This window comes from Cryptotermes secundus, unplaced genomic scaffold (genome assembly GCF_002891405.2).
Source record: "Cryptotermes secundus unplaced genomic scaffold, Csec_1.0 scaffold59, whole genome shotgun sequence".
In the NCBI taxonomy this organism is placed as follows: Eukaryota; Metazoa; Arthropoda; class Insecta; order Blattodea; family Kalotermitidae; genus Cryptotermes; species Cryptotermes secundus.
In genome coordinates, this window is record NW_019738348.1 from 478,782 (window position 1) to 504,727 (window position 25,946).

Consider the following 25,946-nt stretch of genomic DNA (forward strand, 5'->3'; position numbering starts at 1 on the left):
AATTAATGTATAAACAAATTTATGCTCTACTTGGTATCTGAGTTTTCCCATCTGCTGAATACAATAGTCAGTTTCATGCTACTGTTACACCAATTGCATAACCATTATGTATGTAAGGGGTGGGCCATAAAAAACTGGCCCCCGCACTGCGACCTTCAATGATCTATTGTGCTTTGCATAACCATTAACTGAGAATTTTAAATACTTTTTCTTGCTAATTTGTATAGGTATAAAACTTTACCTCTTATCCTATGTGAAAAACACAAATTTCGAATGAGAACATGCTGCTGAGGAGAATATTTTAACGCAAGATAATGGAAGTAAATTGTGGCTGAACAAAATTATACAATGAGCCTCATTATTTATAATATTCACCGGCTATGTATAATTAGAATGATTAAATCATGTAGGATCAAATGAGCAGAGCATATAGGATGCTAATTTTAGCTTAAGTACCTGGAAGGAAGAGACCACTTGAGAGATGTAGGCTTAGATTGGAGAATGATATTGAAATGGATGTTAAAAATGATATGATATTGTAAAGTGGATTCATCTGGCTCAGATAGGAACTAAGGAAATGTGCTAATAAGTGCATTAAGAAGATGCATAGGATCCAAGACTCAATTATAGGTGACTTTCACAAAGTTAGTAAACTACTTTGGATTTTACATGTAGCCATGTCATGCTAAGTTCAGCATGCCACTCCATAGCACAGCAGAACCCAAGAATATGCGGAGCATGTTGTAGAACATAGAATAACTGTGAAGATTACTTCTGAGATATGACATTGTATAGTCTGGTAGATCATTACTTACTTTTCAGAGGAATACATTGCTCCCATCTTCTACCCTGAAGACAGATGCAGCACACTCCCCCAGTATGCCAGTAATGATATACTAAACGACATGATGTCACATCCCTGAGAACAGTCTCATAGGATAGCTTCTTGACTGTTTCTAACGTACACCACATTTCTTAAGCAGTTAATAGTTACTCCATCAGCCAAGAAATTTCTTAAGGAACCTAAAGTTGCTTATCATTACAGAAGTCAGTTCAGTCCTGTTCACAGCCTCTTTCTCTGATATATATGTTAATAGAGCAATGATGGAGCCATTTGATTCACAGGATGGGGGGGAGAGTGAATGTTACGTTTACGTAGTCATAGCCTACTTAAATTTCTAGAGGAGGTAAGTCCCCATGTCAAATAGTTCATGGCTGCTAATTCCACTGCTATTTTCATGTTATGTTCCCAATTATATATATTTCCCGACCATAATTTTGTATGTATTTGTCCTTTCCTCCATACATACCTTGTCCCACTCATCATATCCTTCTACTGTAAATTCAACAAGGAACAATTGTTAATTTTGGGAAGTATATATATATGAATTTTCCACTGTTACATATTCATACCCACATATAGGAAACAGTATACAGAATACATATCTTCTGGTGTGCAGTCAGTTGCAAACAATCTGTTAACAGGTGCCGCTGCAGTAGGAGGAGTTTTCACCCCTGAGATCTTGCGTGACATGGCATCCTTCAACGAGCACCCGATTGTGTTTGCGCTTAGCAATCCAACTGTAAAGGCTGAATGCACAGCAGAGTCTGCCTATACAAACACAGATGTAAGCTTTGCCTACCATCTTCCTGTGATTTGTTTTATTAAGACCAGAAGCAGAATAAACTCCATAATTTAAAATAGGATCATGGCACAGAAAACTGTATCTCATAATTTATACAAATAGGTGAATTTACCTTCTGGAAATATTTTAGCAGTTCAGGTTGAAAAGTCTGATGCTCCTCCCATCTAGCCATCTCACAGAAATTCAGATTTCTTACATAATTGACAAGCATATGGCATCTGCTGTAATGTGGATAAATTTATTTGTAAATTATGGGGCTATAGGCTTGTTGATTTTGCATTAAAATTTCTTGCATATACTTATGTTAACCAACTCTGAACATAAGGATACAGATCTATTAAATTTAATTGTATGTCAGATTTCCAGTAATTTACAGGGAGACTCTAAAAGAGAATGCTTCTCTCACGCCATGCAGATTGAATATCTGTCTCAAGAGTGGCATGTCAATAAAAGTAAAGTTGTTCCTGTGCCCCCAGTACCCATTGAATAGGAGGGTGGGTGGACCCCAGAACTGGTTAGGACACTATGGAGAGGAGAAAAATCTTTCCTTACTAGAACTCTGGGGGCACACAGTAGCATAGTTGGTTGAGGCACTATGCTACAAGCCGGAAGATCAGAGGATCGAATCCCGATGAGGTGGACTTTTTCAATTGACCTAATCCTTTCAGCTGCACTATGGCCCTGGGGTCAACTCAGCCTCCGACAGAAATGAGTACCAGGAATATTCTTGGGGGGTAAAGGATGGCCAGCGCATAAGGCTGACAACCTTACCGCCATCTATGAGCCAATTGTCTATAAAATGTGGGAACCTCAACATCTCACATCCCTATGGGCCTCCACAGCCTGTTACAGGGACACCTTTACTTTTTAATTTACTAGAGCTCCGACCTGTCAGCAGTCCAGGTCACACCCAGTGGCATGCTATGCATGGAAGCAAGGGAAGCATTGCTTCCGTACTTAAGAAATGAGAAGAAAAGAAGTCATATATAAATAATTCAATTTGAATAATAAGGATATGAATATTGTCATTTAGCGTGTGTTCCTGCTCAAGGCCACATGCCTCCTCCTCCTCCTCCCTAACCCTGCTTGGTGGGACAGACCCAGTTTCCTTTCGTTAGTCTTCGTAATAATTCATCTAATCCGAAGGGGCCAAGGGAAGCAAATTTCGGTTTGCTTGCTAGGCCAGCGAAGGAATGTGTTCTTTTGCTGGTTATGTGAAAATTAACTGTGTATGTGTGATTTCAGTCTTGTTGGGTGTTATAGGTAACATTAAGTTTTATTAAAATATTGTAAGTGCATATTTAGATGGCATAAGATTTTATTTGTGATCGTATTTTGAGGCATCTGAAAGAAGCTATCTGCGTTTAAGGGAAGCAAGTGTCATATTGTGGTACAAGAGCCAGGGGCGTGATTAGACTACACGCACAGGCAACAGCTAAAATGAATGCTGGCAAACAACACGACTGTGACTGTGCAATCAAAAGCCTTTTAAAACAGGAGTTTAATAGCAGGGACTTTTCTGAAAAGAAAATAATTATAGAAAGAGGATGACTGACTTGCAAGTTGCCAGAATTTAAAGCACAAACCAAATTATGCATGAGAAAATTTAATTCGGAACAGTATTCTAAAACAGAGTGGCTATCCGGTTGCGGTAATATGGGAAAATTGTTTTGTTGGCCATGCCTATTGTTTCTCATTGGAAAAAAAAAAATGTATGGAACAACACTGGGTTTGGAGATATCAACAATCTTCATAAAGCATTGAAACAACATGAGAACTCTCAGACTCACATTATTTCAACAGTGCAACTTGCTGTGTTCGGGAAATCTCCAGTTGACTGTCAACTTGACAATCAAAAGCCCCTGATGATACTATAGCAGAATGAAAATGTGAAAGAAAATAGAGAAATAATGAAACGCTTGATTGATATCATCTGCCATTTAGGAAAGAGGCAACTTGCCCTCCATGGTCATGACAAAAGTGTGGATTCTCTTGACCGAGGTAATTATGTGGAATTAGTTCACTTGTTGAGGAAATATTATCCTAAACTCAATGTTCACCTTGAGAACAGTACAGCATTTACAGGTTTATCGAACGGAATACAAAACGACCTTGACTCAATAAGTGACGTAAATTTTCGTGAGTTGATTGATATCAGTTCATTTATTAGATACCACTGCTTCCCTTACCAAAAATAGTACCGCACACCACTGGTCACACCAGACACTGTACCAAATGTGCCATCGCAGCTCTGTGGCACATTGGTTACTTCTATATTTATTCTTCATGAAATTAAATAATTTTCCATATGAGCAGGCTTGCTCTCAAAGGATGTTATTATAAGTACATTACATATGGTTATTGAACTATGTGTCTCTCCTGTCTCTCTCTAAAATTATTATAAAATCTGTATTTTTCACACTGCTGTATTTGTAGAAAATGTATTAGTTCTACCAAAACTATTGATCACTAATTGTTATATATGAATGCAAATGTAAAACATATTCAAAAGTAAATTATTTTATTAGTAAGTCAAACTACAGATGGGCTTGGATCTTTGAGAATGAATGGATGATGTCAGGTTATTTAAAACTATGTATGAACAAACTGGGTGATGTCCTGTTGTCAAGCAATTATGTATATCAACTACTCTGGGTGTTCAGCATTGGTGATAGAGATGGGATGATGGTGTAATTGGTGTAACAACTGGAGTAATGAATGAACTCCAAGAAAATAATCCCAAATGATTTGTGAAGTTTCTGCAGCAGTGTACTTTACAAATTAAACAAAAAGCTTTCAGAATGCTATGGGTGTTACAACTTATTTATTACCAACATCAGATGGGAATGACTATAATAAAACTATGAGTTTGGCTTTATTACCTTTTATTATACTTTTGTTTCATGAAGTAGAAGTTGATATGGCACAGGCTAAAAATTGTCTCAGTTCATTGAAGTAAAGGTTATAATTTCGACTGCCACAATATTTTGTATGTAAAATCAATCTGAAGGTACAGAAGAAGAAAACACAAACAGCACTGATCCATGTGCAAGGCCAAGATCTCCTCATATTGAGTGTATGCTTATGTTGTTTTTTGTTACATGTGTTATTATCATTAAAATTTTGATTTTGTGCAGGGCAAGTGTGTATTTGCAAGTGGGTCTCCATTCCCTCCTTTCGTATACAAGGGCAAAACCTTCTACCCAGGTCAGGGAAACAACTCATACATCTTTCCTGGTGTTGCATTGGGCGTAATCTGCACTGGGATACATCATATTAGTGATGACATTTTCCTAGTTGCAGCAAAGGTAGGTGTTATTAAACACATGCTCCTCAAATTTTTGGCACTAGGGGTGGAGTAAAAAAAAACATCACATTCTCAAACTGAGCCAAGTGTGAGTAGCTGCTTTTAATGATCATACTATTCTCTTTAAATACCATTACTTTAACTTAAAGAAAATCAGAAATTAGTCTAAAAAGCTCATCATGAAAATTGCCATTTAAGGTGTGGAAACGTTTGTGTGCTCAGAATTAGTCATATTAAGTTAAGAATTTATTTTTATGTGTACAAACTATAATAGTTTCTGCAAGGTAACTCAAGCACTTTATTCACCATAAAATAAAATGTAGCCTGCCTTGATTGTATGAGGGAAAGTCAGAAATTATCCGCACTTTCGTCATAACACATCTTTAGGTTTTTCACACTGCCTTCTGCGCATGAATGCTTAGAGCTGGTACTACTATGGTCACGTGATCGAAGTTTGACCTTGATTGCATCATTTTCCTTGATGCTGTGACAGTGTAAACATGGCTGCTCCACTAGCAGTGGGCACCAAGGAGGAACAAAGAGGAATGATCTGGTTGGAAGGTGTGTCGGGGCTGAAATTCATCGGAGGCTTTCAACACAATATGGGGACAGTGCTCTACCACATAGAAGTGTGTATGAGTGGATCGAGAAGTTTAAAAGTGGTCAGACAAGAAATTCAAGACTCAATCTTCCTTGGGACTCAAAAGGACCTATACTGGAAGACTACCTGGAAAAAGGGTGTATGATCAACAGTGATATGCTGGCCAACAATCTGAAGCCAGCAATTCACACAAAATGCCAAGGCCTGTTGTCGAAGAAAGTGTTGTTGTTGCATGACAATGCATGCCAACACATGGCCGGCCAGACCACTGAAACCATTAACCATTTGGGTTTTGAGGTCCTGGAACACCCTGCCTACAGCCCAGATCTCGCCCCTTCCAACTATCATCTCTTTGGACCACTCAAAGATGCTTTACAAGGTCGTTAACTTTCTACGGACAAAGAAATGCAGGAAGTGGTGCATAAATGGTTGCGCAACCAACCGAAAACCTTCTTGGAGGGAATACGCAAGCTTGTGGACCGCTGGACCAAGTGCATCGAAAAGGAAGGAGACTGTAGAAAAATTACTTACTTGTTCAACCCCTACTTTTGTGTATATAAATTGGAAAAATAAGAATGCGGATAATTTTTTACTTCCCTACATAATTGAGCATGTGTAAATGGATGTAGAGCCTAAGGCATGCATAGTCTTGATCCACTTAGATACTGATGACATGTAGGAACCGAATCAAAGCATAGACATATCTGTCCATATTTTTCTGAGATGTCCTGTGTTGATAGATGTACTACAGTTACTACAGACCTCATACTATTCAAGTTTGTCTTTTTGCTTCTTCAATGTTAGAGTCTTTCTAAATTCTTAATCCAGTAAAAGCTGTGATATCCAGCACTGGATGATCTGGAAAGCGTTATTAACTGGAAATTGACTAGTTGAATAACTGATTAAAAGAGTAAAATATAGTGTCTTTCAAGATCATATGAGTATATACACCACATTATATAAGTGATGATGAAAGGGGAATAGAAAGTGCAGCAGGGAAAACTGGACAGGATATCAAGTAGCAAATTAAATGGTAGCTCTGCCCATGAGATTACTGGGTTCACTGATATGCACATTAGGTCTAATGACCCAGTATCCAGAAAAGTAAGATATGTGGCAACCCTTAGATCCCTGACATGCTGAATATTGCACATTTTACTGTAGTACTGTGCCTGCAGTTACAGGCCTATCCATACTAACCATCACATTCTGTTATGACACTGAGAGTCATACTGGCATACGATTTCATTTTAAAAATTGACTTAAAACTAAAACACTGGCATTAATGACATGCAAATTTCACTTTAAAGCAGTTCCACAAGTATCTGTCATTTATACAGGTCTTAACAGCACAGAAATTTTGTACCACCTTCAGATTATGGTGGTGTAACCAGCCTAATTTTTGTCTCTCTCTCAACATCGTCTTCACTGAGTTTATCTTATGACCAGTGTCAGGGGAGAGAATGATACATTTCCCAGTGTAAACTGATTTTTGCAGTGTGGGTAATCATCTTACTCAAGCTGGATGTTTAATTGAACACAAAATAAATAATAAACCTCATTAAAATACATAAAGCTTTGTGGTTGAAAGCTAAAAACTTGTGATAGTAGAATATCTGAAATAGTGAATTATTCAGATTCCAATGAATATTAAGATAAAACACTCCTGTTCAACCACAATTACAGTACTCCCCATTTTCCAGCATGCATGAGGAATGGGATGTTCCAGTCATATGAATCTTCTGATTGCATGAGAAATAGTAATAGTAATAGTAGAAATGTAATAGTTCCCATCCCTTTCTGATATTTTACATATTTCCATTTTCTATCTCAAAGTCAAAACAATGTGTTTTTTCTTTACTTCTTGTGTATGAGATATCTTAGCTGGCAAAGTGGACTGATGTATGAAGGATTTTGGATATGCTGTAATGGGGTCACAAATTCAACTGACCTCTACTGTAATCAAGGATCACTAAAACTGTAGTAGCTGGATACCAAATAACAGAAGTTCACTGTACAGAGAAGACAAAACGGGACATATGGAAAATTTCATACAAAGAAAATGTTGTTGCTCTAAGGAACCTTGGACTTCCTGGACAAACAAAATTTAATTTTAATTTATATCTAACTGAAGACAGTTCTCCAATTGACATATTTCATGTTTTTCAACAATAAAATATGAACACTAATTTAAACAGAAAACAACATATATGAAGAATGGTTAAGAGAAATAAGAAAGGTTCTAAAACAAAAATTCATTCCTGCACAATGGGCAGTGGAAAAAATTTAATTTGAATTACTGTGTAAAAGTGAGTGCAGATACAGGTAAACATCACATTAGAAAGGCAATCGTGAACTTCCTGCTGCATACTGTCGTACCAAAATTTTTCACATATGGAATAATGAGTATATATAATCCACTGTGAAACAGTAACATATAATTGAAGCGATTACATCTTTGTTTCTCATATATATATATATATATATATATAGTAGCAGGAATGTCACGAGAAACATGTGAAGAATTATGGCACTACATAGCAATGTGGCATACAAACCCATTACAAGACAAATACCTAGAAACAAACAAGACAACAGCCATTGCTAGGCAACAACTAGTGTGCCAGTGGACTGGCTGGGTAGGGATTATGTGGGGACCCTAACAACACAACAGTAGAGGAAGTGCTGGAAACAGTGTTTTCTACATGGTCTGTGCCAGGGAGTTATCAATGAGATAAGTTTAGATTTTAGTTCAGTTGTAGGATATCCACTGGACAGTAAGGACTTGTGCACAGAAGCAGACTGAGAAGGCTGTAATGATTTGTAAAGTGTGGATATTAGCGATAATGTTATAGTTATTCACAGTTATGATCTGTAAAGGGTCAGTAAATCCAATTTCCAATCCAAACCCCATCCACAGTCACTCATACGTGTAACTTTATATAGGCGTCTGTGTGATATATCCATATTTATCTGTGCACAACTTATGGAAGTAAAATTAGTACTCAGGAATTTACACATTCCTGCTGTTCTGTAACCCTCTGGTTCATAGTGATAGGATATTAAAATACCCTCTGGGTTCAGAGTGTGAAGATAAGCAGTTGGATTTCATGGATGGAGGATGAAACCATCACAATAACAGAATGATACAGAATAACATGAAACATGTCCATGCACCAGATGGGAATGAAGCTTGAAATTCCAGTGTAACCATGGCCTAAGTTATATGCACTGTATAAATTACAACGTTTTGGATTAGGACTTTTTTTTACATCATCCTGGCTGTCAGAACAATAGGACTTTTCCAAGCTTAGATTAATGTAGTATGGGTAACCACTTCTGTCTTCCAACCTGTAGACTTTGGCTGCTCTCGTATCGCAAGATGATCTGGATTCAGGAAGCCTCTATCCACCACTCACCACTATCCAGAAGTGCTCTCTTAAGATCGCTGCTCGAATTGCTGACTATGCATATGAACACGGTAAGTTGCATGCAACGTTATTAATTATTGTATATTCCTACCTAAAATCATGATATTCCTTACTTCATGCAATGCAACTCCATAAATATAATTTGATAAGAAATGAAAATTAATATATGTATGCTCAGTGACATAAAGAAAAGACTCTGAATGCTGGTTCATAGTCTGTATATGACACTTGAAATTCTCTTGTATCTTCATTCTAAATTATATATTTAATTTCAAAAACAGGAAGAAATATGATGTCAATTATGTGTTCATGTACCACTCATAATATTAAATTAAACACTCGCTTCACTAGCAGTGGTTACAGACTCATTACACCCCTATGGTGTGTTAAGTGAAGAAGTTCAGTGTAGAGCAAATGTCTGGTAGCCGTCTTCTGCCAAGGTCCTCATAGGCTGTTGCTGTAATAATCAAGGTATTCCCCCTTTTTATCCATACATATTAACCACTGAACTGGGTTTACTGTTTCAATGATAACAAAATTAAAGCATAAATGTGGCAGGAAACACTGTAATTGTGGGCTGTATATTATACTTCTTCAGAAGTGATGTATTAGTTAACATTTAATTTCAGATACACTGAAATACATAAAGTAACAACTCATACAGAGAACTGGAAATTAAATTTCACATTATCTCTATTCTGGAAGTGCAAAATTTATGTTTTTATAAGGATTTGCCTCACAAATGTAAGTAGGGAAGTAGAATGTTACTTATAACCAAATGAGATTATTTTATTTACATACTAGTTCCCTGCTCTCCTCTACTTGGACTTGAATGTGATTTTCTGAAAGCTGGGCCCCTTTGACATACCTAAGTTTCTAGCATCATTTCCATTTTAGATGGGCCAACAGTGAGAAGTCTCCAATCTTCTCTGCCTTCCCACAATGTTTCCTTATTGCTTTCTTGCCATTTGATCTGCATTTATCCGAATATTGGGTGCATTGCTAGATTCTATTTCCATCCCCCCCTTTTTTTTATTTTAAAAATTGTGAGCCTGGCATTTCTAAAATGTTGACTGAGCTTGATGAAGGATCTGAATGGGATATGAATCTGGTTAAACTGTAACTATGTCATATGATGCAAGTGAAGGGTTGGAAAGCCATGTCTGTCATTTTGGGTGTACTGGGTAACCTGGGCTTTGCCTGCAAAGTGAGTAAGGTGGATACATGGTATTAAACGCTTTTTTTAATGTTCTTTAGCATTACAGATCAACTGTTTAGCATGAGACTGCTCTGTAAACATGATCATTGTTACACTTTCATGATGAATTAAAGAAATAATGCATGAAAGAGAGCACTAGTCCTGGGATATATTTGCTGTAGTTATCATCAAGGATGAAAATCCAAGTGGTCACTTTTGTAGCAATAAAATCACAGTGGATTTATCACCTGCTCAGATTTCTTAACTACACCAGCCACCAGATTTATAATCAGGAAGTAAAATAAATAAAAGGCTTACATTCTTTAGTTCAGCTCATAAATGAAGTTCTGTTTATGCTCCTTCACACTGAATGTGAATGAGGCTGGTTTGTCCAAATAGTACAATGGTGGCACTAGAAAGGGTGTTCATTGGGATAATTTGCATGTAGAAATGGAGAAGGACATTGTAACATTTTTTAAGATGGTGGTCTTACATATTAGGCATGCATTTTGTTGACCAATATTTTCCAGGAATGGCCTCAACTGATCCTGAACCGGAAGATAAGGAAGGTTTCATCCAAGCTCAGCTCTACGATTATCATTACAAATCTGCATTGCCAAGCTCATACATTTGGCCAAAACTGTGAGCAGGTCAGCTCGGTAATCCCATAAGAAAACAGCATTTGCTTGTACTTTCCTTTCGTCTTGCTTTCCTGTCTTTCTTCCAGCTTGGTATACAGTCCACTTTCTTCAGACCAGAACTGGTGAAACAGCTTTACAATTTTTGTGTATGCTTCCTCCCATCTACTGTGATCCACAAGTTATGTCCTCTTATTTTAATATTGCGCACTGATTATGTTGTAATGCATCAGAAATGGAGACCTGCCAAGAACCAACTAAAAGATTGACATTTCCCAAAATAAACCCCTTAAAAAATAGTAAGCAATTTAAGTAAGATAATCCAAATTGTGATCACATATGCTTACATCTGAAACATATTTCATTTTAAGAACAGAAGAGAGACATTCGGTCCAGCCGGTGATTTAAAAGTAACTTCTTCAGAAAAATGGAAGAGTTGGGGGGGGGGACTGCAGTTCATGACACTTTAGAACAAGACCCACCAAAATCTTTATCATATTACTTTAACCTTACTTGAATGTCCTGGGCATAATCTGTATCATATTACTTGGAAAATTACTCCTAACACTTGAAGGATGAGTATTAATTGTACTTTCACATGTTGCTAAGACTCTTTCTCAGAAATTTCTAACAGGGAAGGATGGCAGGTATAATTATAATTAGCATCCCACACATTTTATACTCATCCACGTATTAAACTGTATGCAGAGAAAGAACTTATTTAGCTGTGAACAGCAGAATGTAATAGTAGGATGAATGCTGTATACTTGTAAACTATGTCATCTAACACATCTAAGTTTTCTACACTTCTGCAACTGTTGCACCTCTGTATAAAACACTAAAATGTTAAAACTCTTTATTGTAATGTGTTAAATGTTGGCATAGTGCATGAAAATAGAAATTTAAAACCCAAGGTAAGACTATATGTTTTTTTATTTAACTATATAAATTACAAATATTTCAAGCACACAATGTCAACATTGAATCGTCCACACTTCTCAATGTGAACAATATCATTAGACGACTCAAACGGAAGAAACCGTTCGAACTAGTTAACTGTTTAGTACTAAGTAATTCAGTGGAAGTGACTTACTTTTAATTTACCTAGTATACTAGGTTTAGAAAAAAAATAATCATAAATTAATTTAATTGTAATTAAGTTCTGGGTTACCCAGTCTTTAATTAATTAATAAAAAAAATTCAAGCATATATGCCACAGTTAACTTAAAACTAATTGCATACATACTATACATGGTAATACACATTTCTGTGTTATAATTTTCTGTTAATACTTTTTCAATTTACCTTTTATATACATATATTTTCGATTTCTGTATATTACTGCAGTGATATAATATGTAACATTGTTATTCAAATAGGTATGGCTGCAGCTTATCCTGAACCAGTTGACAAGGAGGCATTTGTACAGAACCAAATGTATCACTGGAACTTTCCTTCCACTTGCAAGTGGCTCAGCTTCACCAAGCACAAATAAAACACCACCACCTGTAACTGGCAAGTGGTCAACTTCTGTCTTTTAATTTAAATATCTACCAGAGATGTAAAGTGGTCCCCATGTATCAAGTCTTTTTTTTATTTCAAATATATTGTGATAACTTTCCCTGCAAGCTGACAACCATTATTTTTTAAAAAAGACAAAACTCATACAAATTTTTGTAGAGGTTGAAAGGAATATAGTGTATAATGTCAAGTATGGTGTTTGGAAAGTTTATTTGTACATACTGCTAAAAATAAAATAATGAAAAATTTATCTGGTAATCAAATTTAATCATTTCTAGTATGTATCTTTTAAGTCAGCATTTCCAAATGTGGGAGCCATGCCAACCTCCTTCCAAAGGCTGCCAAAATTGCTATTAGTCTAATTATCATACATTTAATTTTATAGCAAAAGTCACATTAAATTACACACAATATAATATGGAAAGTACTTCATAATATAATTAAGGTTCATTAAAAATTGTTTTTGAATTGCTAAATCACATTTTAAGTAATTTCTTGACCTAAATTATTTTTATTCACATCAAACTAAGTTTACAAACCATGGTTTTAACCCCTGTAAATGCACTGTACTTAAACTAGCATACATTTTAATTTAAAATATTGTTAAGTCTTATGCCTCTTTAACACAGCACATCCCCACATCACAGAAGGAATGTATTTTTGAAAACTGGCCTACTTCACGAAATTCTGTAAAATAAACACTACTCCTCCAATGACTCCCATGCTAGTAGTGAAGGTGTGTACCTATGAAAAATTTTTTGGTCCACAGTTGTAATAAAACGCATGTCTGTCTATCACAAATAATAACTGGTATGAAAAAACAAGCTCTAACACAGAGCTTGAAATTGACAGCCTCTTTCCAAACATGTTTCATAGGAGTAATACAATGCACAATCTAAAATAAGATAGGAACAGCAACCAAGCTACTGCAGGTCATCCTGTGTCACTGACACATGCACGAAAGCTAACCAATGGCCAGCTACGCATCCTATGCATCTGTATATGCAACATGAATTTCTTAACCAATAATTATTTCTTTAAAAAGAAAACAATTTCAGCTTAATCTGTTTTGAATTTTGTACCTAAGAAAATTTAAATATTTATCCTAAATTTCTGTAAAGGTGAAATTTTGTAGCTTGAATGTCCACATGTCTAGAATGCATTGTGTTAGGTATGGTAGTGTAATTTGTATTTACTGCTTTTTACTAAAGCAAGGAATTATAAACACTGTATCTAGTGTTAAATCATTGGTTAAAATTATTTGAATGGTTACATCTCTCTCCACCACCTCCCATCCCTGAAATGAAGTTCTGAGAATGAAATATTAAATTCATGTTGAAAGTAATGTCCAAAACCCTCAACAATGCATGCACGCTCTTAAGACACCAATGAAAATTTCCCAATCAAGAGACATGCATCTTGGAAAATTATTCTGTGGCTCGGTGGAAGCAACAGTGGATGTTAATATAAATAGGAAATTTCAAAATAATTCTGCATTCACTGATAGAAACTGAAAAATCTATGGAGGAATTCAGTGATGACAGTTCATAATGCAAGCTACACTACACATTAAGTTATTTTTCGTGATCAGTTTGAAAGTGATAGACTGATAAAACAAAAAATATTATAAACTCGGGCCACAAAACATATTAAGATCGGAATAAACTTGGAATGTTCTTGGGGGTAAAGGGCGACCGACGTGTAGGGCTGACAACCTTGCCGCCATCTAGGAGCCAATGGTATAAAAAATGTGAGAACCTCAACATCTCATAACCCTATGGGGGGGGGTGTTTCTTTTTCTCACTGCCTCATGGCTGACCTGACTGCTCTCATGGAATGGTTATTGTCTANTATAGGGGCACATGGTAGAGTAGTTGGTCGAGGCACTACGCTACAAGCCAGAAAGTCGCAGGTTCAAGTCCTGATGAGGTCATGGGATTTTTTTCAGTTGACCTAATCCTGCCAGTTGCACTATGGCCCTGGGGTCGACTCAGCCTCTAACAGATATGAGTACCAGGAATAAACTTGGAATATTCTTGGGGGTAAAGGGCGGCCGGAGNGGGCTGACAACCTTGCCGCCATCTAGGAGCCAATGGTATAAAAAATGTGAGAACCTCAACATCTCATAACCCTATGGGGGGGGGTGTTTCTTTTTCTCACTGCCTCATGGCTGACCTGACTGCTCTCATGGAATGGTTATTGTCTAATGACACACATGGCCTTGTTTTGTCTTTTGTGGTGTTACTTTTGTCTCTTTGGTTGCCTTCCTTTATAATTGGCCTCTGGGTTGGTAAGCATATGGTGGTGATTCCAACACATCTGACAGATTTGTAGTTTCCAGCCCTTCAAGTAACGGTCACAGACAAGACATCCAATGCCATGCTGAACAAAATGTTTATGGGATTCTCTTCTTTCATAATCACAGTAATTCAGACTTTTATCTTCTGATTTTATATATATATGCCACACAAAACAATACAGTACCAATATTTTATCTCACTGGTATCTGATTCCACTACATGTTTTAATTTAATCAAACCATCATCAGGTGGATAATCAATAACACAAAATTATGGAGATCATAACTATGCCACAGTAGATATCTAATGTTGGATCCATCACTAAATTTACAATACCAAAATATTATGATCATGTTCACAGTTAAAATACGAACAGAAACACTGGAGGAGGGGGGATGATAGAAGTTGACATAAAGTAAGGATTATTAAAATGCTCCCCCCTCCTCTGCATATAAAAGTAGAACTTGTTTCAACATTAAAACAGTGTTTAGCACTGCATCAAAAGCTTAAGCAGAGGACCAAAGTGGGCCTGTCTTACTACTACTGCTGCAGAAACATGTCTTTTCCAGAGTCTATATTGTCATATCACAGTCACTGCATCCTGAGCACAAGCTTCAGACCTGAATTCGTAGTTTCAAATCACAACTGTAATATCATAATACATATAATCATAATATATTTCATAGCCTTCAAATTTAGCACTATACATCATTTCTGCAGAGCAAAATACTTCAAAATTAAGAAACATAAACATTTTGTGGATATACAATCATGCAGGGCTCAAAATCAAGTACAGTTTTACATGTAAGGAAACACTGTCCATCATGGCAGTTTAAGGTCAATATAGCTTAAACACCAAACATTAAAGTGCATAAAATAATGAAAAGTGTATTATTCCCTCTTAATATACATATAATTTTGTACCCAATTTAAAAACACTGAAACTATTAAGTGCATTTTTAACTGCTTACATACTCATTTAATAAAATATAAAAAAATTGGAAATATATGAGCATATAAAACTTGAAACCAAATGACTATATTTACTTACAAAATTGGTATACAGACTATTTATTATCTAGTGAAAGAGTCTGAGCTTGTTTTTACAGGTACTGTAAATCTTATTAATTCAGTCTGAACATACCCATGTTCATTGTGGATGAAAATATCAGTGTACTGGTTATATGTTTGTCTTGAATAATGATTAAAGTATATATAACACTTTCACAAAAATGCCTAGAGAATGAAGTATTCTATGCCACTCACAGAACTGCACCACACATTTCAAATGGTGAAATAATTTCAATCATTTTAACTTTCCAAAATGCAGTATGGCAAGTCACTGAATTCACTGACACAAAAACCAATATATTTCAAAGTCATATTCTTTTCTAAACAATTATATATGTATATGGTTGTGTACCTATAATACAGCTTTCCCAGAGGTGGTAACATTTAGGACTGAGTTTCACTTTGTTTCATTATGAGTGCAGGGATTATGAAACTGCTATGATTGTTAGCAATGCCACACTAAGTAATATGACTAGGTGATGTGGCCTCTTAGATCCTGCAAGGTTGCAGCCATCAGTTGAGCATGTGAACACACATGAACGATATTCAAGTTGATCACCCGGCTGTTTAATGTAATTGCAGTAGTTGCCCAAATCCAAAGATGAACAAAAGCGTTTTGTTCCTAGGCCACCTGAAATCATAGCACTAGTTCAATATGAGCATGGTATAAAGAAATGTCATCATGTACAATGTATACAAAATAAAGAATAAAAGAAGAAAAAACACCTAAATAAAAGTTAAAATACTTAACCTGAACTAATAACTGACAGCCTGTTTTGTGTAGTACACATGAATATCTCATTTCTCATCGTTTAAAGAAGGTAACATAATTATAAATGTTAATTAACACCATCCAGTGTGACTGTTATCAGTTAATTAACCTTTATAATATTGCTAGTGTGACAGACCAGGAAATCAAAAGGTAACATAAAATAGCAGAGATGTAAATGCAAATGTACTATACAATATTTAATCTGTGACAGGCAGTCATTTTCTTACATATGTTTATACGAAGTCTGAATACTGTCAAACCTCACTGGTACTAATTATTTGTCAACAGGATGGTTTCACATTTGTGATGCATATTTGTATCCGAATTTAATGAAAGAAGTATCTTGTGCAAAATAAATTTTTATGCACATTACTGAAACCTGTATTTTTTTAACAAAGTATCACAGCAAATATTACAGTAAACTCCCAGCTTTTCAGTACCTGAGGACTGGAATTTTCATCCAACTGGCTAAAATTTCAAAGAAAATGTACTATTTTTATGAAGTTATTAAAAAACAAATTTTCAATGTGCATATGTTCACCTGCCATATGATAGTTTTCTGTCACCACTACCAGAACTACACATCAGCCTGCATATAACTGTCATTACAGTAGAGGGTAGCTAAAACTGTGATTACTTACTTACTTACTTACTTACTTACTCAAGGAGCTGAGCCCTTCTGGAGGAGCTGCCAATTCTGCGGCTACTCAAGAATTTCCCAGCATTTTATGGAACCTGAAGGTTCATCACCGTGTTCACAAGAGCCCTCCACTGGACCCTATCCTGAGCCAGATCTATCCAATCCATACCATCCCATCCTATCTCTCTAAGATCCATTCAATTATTGTCCACCCACTTACGCCTTGGTCTGCCCTGTGGTCTCTTTCCTTATGGCTTTCCCACCAATATCCTATACGCATTCCTCATCTCCCCCATTCGTGCTACATTCCCTGCCCACCTCATCCTCCTTGACTTGATCATTCTAATTATACTTGGAGAAGAGTACAAGTTATGAAGCTCCTCATTATGCAGTTTTCTCCAACCTCCTGTCACTTCATCTCTCTTCAGTCCAAATATTCTCAACATCCTCAGTCTATGTTCCTCCCTTAATGTCAGAGACCAAGTTTCACATCCATACAGAACCACAGGCAAAATTATAATTTTGTATATTCCAATTTTTATGTTTTTAGACAACAGATGAGAAGACAAAAGGTTCTGGACTGAATTGTANATTTGTGATTTTCTTTGTGGTATCTACATTATCACCCGGTAGATTCACATCATCAGCATAGACCAACAGCTGATGTGTCCCGTTTAATTTCAGTCTCACCTGGTTTCCCTGGACCTTCCTAATTGCATCTGGTAAGGCAAAGTTGAAAAGGAGTGGCGATAAAGCATCTCCTTGTTTTAAACCATTCTGGATAGGAAATTTATCAGACAAATGTTTACCTACACGGACTTTACTATACATTTCGTTTAAATACATTTTAATCAACCTAACTAGTTTCATGGGTATCCTAAACTCTATTAGAATATTGTACAATACTTCCCTCCTAACTGAATCATTGGCTTTCTTGAAGTCTATGAATAGCTGATGTACTGTCTCATCGTATTCCCATTTTTTCTCCAATAGCTGACGAATTCAAAAGATCTGATCCGTAGTTGATCTGTTATGTCGAAACCCATACTGATGATCCCCAATAATTTCATCTATATATGGACTTAACCTTGAAAGAAGAATATTGAATAAAATTTTATATGAAGTTGATAACAGTGATATCCCCCAATAATTACTACAGTCAGTTTTATCACCCTTCTTGTGAACTGGTACAATAATAGACTCCTTCCACTGATCAGGCAATTTTTCCTCATGCCAAATAGAAGTAATTAGATTGTGGATCTTAGAACGTAATATTTCCCCCTCCTGCTTGAATAAGTTGTGCCTGAATTTGATCACTACCTGGCAATTTATACCGTTTCAAGTTTGCAATAGCACTTTCAACCTCAAAAGGGCTTGGATCAGGTATTAACGGCTCAGCTGTATCGATTTCTGCCTGACTAACATCACTGACCCCATGTACATTCAATAACCGAGAGAAATAGTTCCTCCACCTATTCAAAATGTTGTGGGACTCTGCAAGCAGATCACCATTCTCATCCTTCACTAAGTTACTGCTAGGTTGGTAACCCTTCTTAAAGTCATTTATTCCTCTATTCAGGTCTCTAATATTTTTGTTCTTACTATTCACTGCAAGCTCGTCAATTTTGTCTTTCAGATATTCCCTCTTTTTGTTCCTGAAATGCCTACTGGTTTCACGTCTTATATTGTTCAGATTATCCCCATTTAACTTACTTGGATCCTGTAACCATTGCAATTTGGCCTGCTTTCCTTGATCTAATAATTTTGAGCATCCTTCATCGAACCATGGCTTATGCTTCTTCGGTTCATAATAACCTAGACTCTCTTTGTCAGACATTTTTATATTCTCTCTAATTCTCTCTTTCCAAAGTTTTATTAACACCCACTTCAGTGTCCAAGTTTTCCAAAGTCGCAAATCTATTTGAGATTTCAACACGATACTGCTCTTTACCCTCTACCTCATTTAATTTCTTGACATTGAACCTCTCCATATGAACTCTGTGTGCTGTTTGTTTGCTCACTGTTAGTCTTTCCCTAACCTTTGCCACCACCAGGTAGTGGTCAGTATCACATTCTGCTGCCCTGAATGATCGGACATCAAGTATACTTGAGTGCCATCTCCTATCTATCAAAATATGGTCTATTTGTTTGTGTATCTTACCATCAGGAGATGTCCAAGTAAATTTGTGGATGTTATGATGTGGGAATATTGTACTTTTGACAGTAAGAATTTTTACTACTCTAACTCCATTATCAATACTAATTTCATGCAAACTCTCATTCCTAATTTTTGGTTTGAAAATGTTTCCCCCCCCCCACACTTTGGCATTGAAATCTCCTAACAAAATTTTCATATGGTACTTCAGGAATTTATCAAATACATGTTCTAGTTCTTCATAGAATCTACCCTTTATGTCATCCATTTTATCTTCTGTTGGGGTGTGAACATTCATAACAATGATATCAAACCAGTGACCTTTCAGTATTATATATGCTATCCTATCACTAACGAACTCTACCCTCTTAACTGGTGATATGATTCTCTTATGTATGAAAAAAAACTGTACTTAATTCATGATTTTCATTCCCCTTTCCATAGAAAAATGTATAGTCTCCTGCTGGTGTGATGCCACCTCCATCCCATCTGACCTCCTGTACTCCCGCTAAATGTAACTTATATTTTAAGATTTCTTCTACCACAGCCCTGAGTGAATCTGCCCTATATAAACGTCGTATATTCCAAGTGCCAAATCTCATATCCATTTTCATTAGCTTAGGTCGTTTATCCAAAGAATCAGTCCAGGTCCGAGGCTTTGGGTTCATTTTGTAACATAATGATTTTTTACGGTGATGATTTGTTAGCCCCACGCCCAACCCCAAAACTGGAGGGCCACCCCTTGTCGGCTGTTCGTGACTACTTATTCAATATATTCGCAGCTTCCCTCCAAAACTGGAGGGCGTCTCCTCCATCCGCAACCTGAGGACGTGCCATGCCGTGGTGACAGGGACCCACCTAACTGTGATAGCAGTACAATATTTTTATCCCTATCTTTCACACATCAATCTGGTGTCATCTAGGAAGTCTTCTTCTGCACAAGAAATAAAGTGAGAACATATTTTGACTTTGTACTGAGTTTTAGTATGAGTTTTTCTCATGTAACCAGCAGATTAATGTACTGTAATCACCACAATTCATACCTCACACATGCCCAGTAACTTGGAGCTTACTATACTTGTTTGAAACATAATATAATTTTTACATCTTCCTTTGACAGAAATTATGTGTATCCAACTCTAAGGAAAAATATTTTGTCCCAGTAAACACCGGAACCTGTAAACATGCACGATTTCAGACAACATAGATTATCTGGTCCCAGCAAGCATCAGAATCAATCAACATGCACAAGTCCAAACAATGTAGAAAATGATATACCTCCATAGAGACCAACTGTTTTGATGCAGTATCTCGCCTCAAACACATGGTCACATGTTGTGGCACTGATGTTGCCATCATGAATCATGCTGTCTGTACAGTCAACATTTTTGGAAGACAAGCATTGATAGCAGTCAGCACCCATTGCTGATTCCAAAGATAGCCATACAAGCAGCCAGAAGAAACAGTCCACTTCATTAACAATGAAACATGTATTTCCATGCATTGCAACATTCTGTTCAGGTGACAGTTTGTGTTCAGATGCTCCTGTAAGTTACACTGCTCATATGTACAGCCCAAGTGAAGACTCCATCACCGAGGAGGTGTGCATAACATCTCTCTTTACAATGCAAGAAGACGGTAATGTGCAGCAGGATAACTAGCCTAGTTCCACACTTAACATAAAAAAAAAATGAGGAAGAGAGGAGGTGGTGGTTTACTGTTGAATACACACGTTGGACTTCATTATTCATTAACAACCTAATTGGACTTATCAGAACCTCAAGGTATAAGAATGTGTCTGCAATACAAACAAAAATATGAATATAGTTAAAACGGTAACTTCTCTTTTAAACATTTTTCAGTATGGTATCTATTTAATAAAAAATTTAAGGATAAATTATTAATGTCTTTGAGCACTGTGCTCTTGATTGCCTATGTCAACAATGCTTAACTGATTAAGTACTACACCATGAAGATGTATGGGGGAGTGGATGTATACATCCATGTTTTGTTGATCTCAGCTCTATTTGGAGGTGAGTGGTCAGCTTCACGCCCCAGCCGCTTCACCCCTGGGGAAAATGCTCCCAGTACCCATTGGATAGGAGGCTGGGTGGACCTCAGAGCCAGTCTGGATGATATGGAGAAGTGAAAATTCTTTGCCCCACCAGGACTCAAACTCCGACCCCTTGGCCATCCAGCCCATAGCCAATTGTTATATGCCTTTGTTAAAAGTAGAAATCTATAACTTCATGCAATATAATATCTGCAGTGTGGATGGAGCCTATTTAGAGCAGAACTGTATCTGCAATAATTAAAGAGAGAGATGAGAGATGAAAATTCATAAACAATGCATCTAGAAAATAGATGCAGATATTTCCTCTCTTGTTTAGTTTATCTTAATTAATGATGTGCTTTGGACCATTCATAATGCATCCACAGGAATGCAATTAGATCACAAGGTAAAATGTGCTCTTTCATTATAATACCAAGCTCATACACTGGAAGATCATGATGGTAAAAGTAAAGTTGTTCCTGTACTTAACTAATTAAGCACTTATGCCATGAAGGCATATGGGGGAGTGAATGTGTAGACCACGTTTCTTTGACCTCAGCACTAGTTGGAGGTGAGTGGTCAGCTTCAAGTCCCGGCCGCTTTACCCCTGGGGAAAGAACCCCCAGTACCCATTGGATAGGAGTCTGGGTGAGCCCCAGAACCGGTCTGAATAATGTGAAGAAGAGAAAATTCTTGACCCAACCAGGACTCAAACTCTGACCCCTCAGCCAGTCACTTGTATATCGACTGTGCTACACCAGCTCCACATAATACAATTATGACCAGCATACAATTATCAATTAAGGAAATATCCTTGGGTAACTGCAAAAATGAAGAAGAGAAAGGCAGAAGATTGACTGAGATAATGGAAACAATCTGACTTAAAGACTCAGCATATAATGGTAAAAAGGGACCCAGCAATGGTGCAATGAGTACAGTAGANGCTTCCCTAGGAGTGAGGTAATTGAATTATAACTATAAACTTAGATCACATAACAAATGTCTTTCAATTTACAAAGGTGAAGAGGTGGTGATAATTTGGACAGTAATACTCCCAATAATTCCTCTCTTCCTCCTTTCACTCACACACTACTAGAACTTATTTTTAGTCAGTATGCCAATGAAGCAAATCCTAGAGGTGAAAATAAAAGAAACAGTCATCAGAACAATAAGCACACTTCCCATTCTTCACCAAGCCCTACAGAGTGGAAGCATATCACAATCAACATATACATATTTATTTCTCTTCTTATTGCCAACCCTTTCAGGTCCTTTGCCCAACACTGCACCAGTATATAGTGTCCCATTTAAAACTGGTGCTGTACTATATATTCAAATACATGAACATGAAAACAGGTTCTCTATTAAATTCAGTCAAATATTCAGAATATATTACATATCAGTGCAACAGATAGATTCTAACAATTTTTAAATTCAAACAAAACATTAAACTTCTATGTGATGAAACAAAGGACCTCAGAGAGTGATCATGCATCCAAATGACCAGTATGCATTAGGAGAGAGATCCCATGGGATATTATAAGCATATTCAGAGGGCATATAAACCATTTCAGAAGGACTGAAAACCAGCATATGTGTATTAGTAACTGAAATTTTGTAGAACTTGAATCTGGAGAAAAACTGAAACCAAATTCCAAATTGCTGCACAGTTAGCACCAGCCATGTCAAACTTCAGTTGTAAGTAAAAGAAATCCAAAATTGGCCTGTGATTTTGAGGCTTTATAGGAAATGTCAGTCTACCTGCAAGGCAATAGTATTACATACTTAACTGACTGCTTGATCACAAATGTTTTTTTAGTTTTGTGTATTATTTTTGGAGGGGGGAGGAAAACATGGTATCAAAAAATCTGAGAACCTTGGCAGTAAGTGAGTGGACTAAAATAGGTGATTTGTTAGTGGTATCTTTGGTGGTTCATAGCAAAAGGAAATGCCATTTCAGTGTTTGCAACCACTAGACTGGATGTTCATGACATTTAAAGTTTGTATCTTTCTTTTAATGGACCGCCTCTATGGTCTAGTGGTCAGAGTTCCTGGCTACATATCCAGAGGTCCCGGGTTTGATTCCCGGAGCTACCAGATTTTCTGAGGAGTAGTGGGTCTGGAACGGGGTCCACTCAGCCTTGTGAGGGTAATTGAAGAGCTACTTGAATGGAAAAGTAGCAGCTCCGGTCTAGAAAACCAAGATTAACGGCTGTGGGAATCCGTTCCGCTGACCACATGACACCCTCTATCCACAAAAGTTGGCATTAACTTTGCCGACAAGTGGCAATAGCTTGGTTGGTATAGTTTGCTTGCGGACTATGGCGATCACTTGGTCGGTATAGTTCGCTTGTAGACTAAAACCCATGGATTTTTTTTATTTTTTCTTTAATGGCTGCTCCATGACAGTTTAAATGCTTCCCTTTTCTTTTACATCATCAATGCAATGTATAATTTAAACAACAGTTAGTAAACGACATCAGTAGTGATCAAATGTTACAACTATATGAAGTTTGGCATGCCTGGCTGAAACCACATGTACACATAACAAAATCTGGAGCCCATGAGTTTACAGATGATGACAATGCTGACAGGTTAGAAGCATCAAAATTATAGCCGCCAAAAGCACTGCCACCTAGTGAAAGATCAAAGGTTTTCTTCCAAACCTTCAAATCGGCCTGTATGTTTGATACAATACTGTGCTCCAAACACAGCATCACAAGGATTTGGCACCAGATCCACATCACTCCCAAGGTACTCATTGCACTGGAATGGATCATCATGACTTGTACTCACACACTGATAGCAGTTGATTCCATTTACTGCAAAATATTAACATTGCAAACATACCAATGCAAAATTAGTTAAAATGTATCCATTTCCAACCGCAAATCTCTTCTCATTTCTATGAATCTAGAACTGAAAACATGGGTTAGGTAAATACACAAAGGGAATGAGCTTCTACAGAAATTCAGTATTAATTATCCAGGACAGATCTCATTGCAAGCATTACTGACATTAGAAAACTGTTTTCAACAAAAAGAAAATATTTTATCTCCAAAAATTAAATTTATGCATTTTAGAAATTTTTTTTTTTTTCATTTCTACACATAAATACACAAGTTTAAAGGAGAGAAGAAATCAGAATGTTTATAACCATCCTTCTGCAAAAGCAATGAATGGCATTTTATACTGATGCCATTCTCATATGAAAACTCATTAAAATATTTGTGCAAAAGTTTCCTACATGTTTATGTTACAGTTATAAGCCCACAGTTTATATGAGCACCGTTTCCACTGCATAATTATTGTAATGAATGACTGACTGATAGGTCACAAAAGATGTAATAACAATCAAGGTTTACTTCAGTGATGAAGTAACTCCAAAGATTACTATTCTTTGTGAGGCTATAGAATTTTAATGGGGCTTTCAACATCGACTATAAAGTGATATATTAGTAGCTTCAGGTGGAAATGTTTGGATGCTTCAAGATAAAATGAGGGGCTAGTGAAGGAAATTGCCTTTCCCAGAGCTTGGAACTTCTACTGGATTGTGGTGAAACTCACTGCCTGCACTCAGAAAGTGCTTGTTGTTGTTGTTGTTATTATTATTATTATTATTATTATTGTTGTTTTTGTTATCATCGTCGTCATCGTTATCATTATCATTATTATTACTGGTGATGGCAGTGGTGGCAGCAGTAGTAGTAGTAAAAAAAAAAGCAATATGTAGTCACAATTTCAGAGTAAAATGAACACCAGGTTATATTCTACATATGTAAGAGGAATATATGTATGTAAGATTTGAGGCTTTCACACAGTCTGCTTTTACCGGTTCTCACGGTCTCTTCGCTTGCAGAATTCTTATATTTTTTCTTCTACCCTGAAGATGGAGGCGATACGTTCCTCCGAAACGTCGGTTAACACCACATATACACGGTGCCAAATCCCAGAAGACTGCTTTCTTCAGGAATATATGTAGTTTAACAGTGTATTATTAACCCAGTTTCAACTGCATGCAAATCAATGATAATATGACTCCAATTCAGAGATGAATGTGATTAATTCTGATTAACGAAACCTAAGAAAATAACTACTGGAGGTGCAAATTATAAGATTTAAACAAATGGCTTGTGTCATAGCTAATTAACACATTGTTAATACTTCACAGATCTCAACAGTGTTCTATACTAAATCATTATATTTTAAAGTACTTCAGTTTTGGGCCTTTCTTCCAATTATAAAGTACACTCAACTCTTGATTATCCGGGATAATGGTGGGGATGGAAATCACGATTAATCGAAAATCCGGTTAAGACAAATTTTATTAAAAGTAGTACTGTAATACTGTACCTTCATAATACAGAGTGGGGCGCAGAAACTTCCTTTTTTGAAGGCGAATAAAAGAAAAATTATTGCTGATAGACAAAATTTATGTTTAGCTAATGAAAGAACATACTTCAAATGTAAGATCTGAGGCTTTCACGGCGGTGGCTATGAAGAAAGCAGTCTTCTGGGATTTGGCACCGTGTATATGTGGTGTTAACCGACGTTTCGGAGGAACGTATCGCCTCCATCTTCAGGGTAGAAGAAAAAATATAAGAAATCTGCAA

General features: G+C 36.6%; 2 protein-coding genes across 3 annotated transcripts in view; one reads left to right on the top strand and one right to left on the bottom strand.

Annotated features, from left to right (window-relative positions):
* LOC111870706 (NADP-dependent malic enzyme) overlaps positions 1–13,586 on the top strand; it is a 100,927-nt gene extending 87,341 nt beyond the window's left edge. Inside the window, exons 9-13 of one of the 2 annotated variants that reach the window (XM_023863185.2) lie at positions 1,486–1,628; positions 4,784–4,954; positions 8,912–9,035; positions 10,714–10,833; positions 12,201–12,287. In XM_023863185.2, coding sequence (XP_023718953.1) covers positions 1,486–1,628; positions 4,784–4,954; positions 8,912–9,035; positions 10,714–10,829 — 554 coding nt within the window. In that variant the 3' untranslated portion in view covers positions 10,830–10,833; positions 12,201–12,287. Of the gene's footprint in view, positions 1–1,485; positions 1,629–4,783; positions 4,955–8,911; positions 9,036–10,713; positions 10,834–12,200 lie in introns of both variants that reach the window. The other variant, XM_023863186.2, reaches the window with a different exon arrangement.
* A 10,482-nt stretch (positions 13,587–24,068) lies between these two features.
* Positions 24,069–25,946, bottom strand: part of LOC111870705 (cytosolic carboxypeptidase-like protein 5) — an 80,534-nt gene continuing 78,656 nt past the window's right edge. Inside the window, exon 13 of the mRNA XM_023863184.2 lies at positions 24,069–24,155. The gene's annotated coding sequence lies outside the window, so the exon portion shown is untranslated. The remainder of the gene's footprint in view (positions 24,156–25,946) is intronic.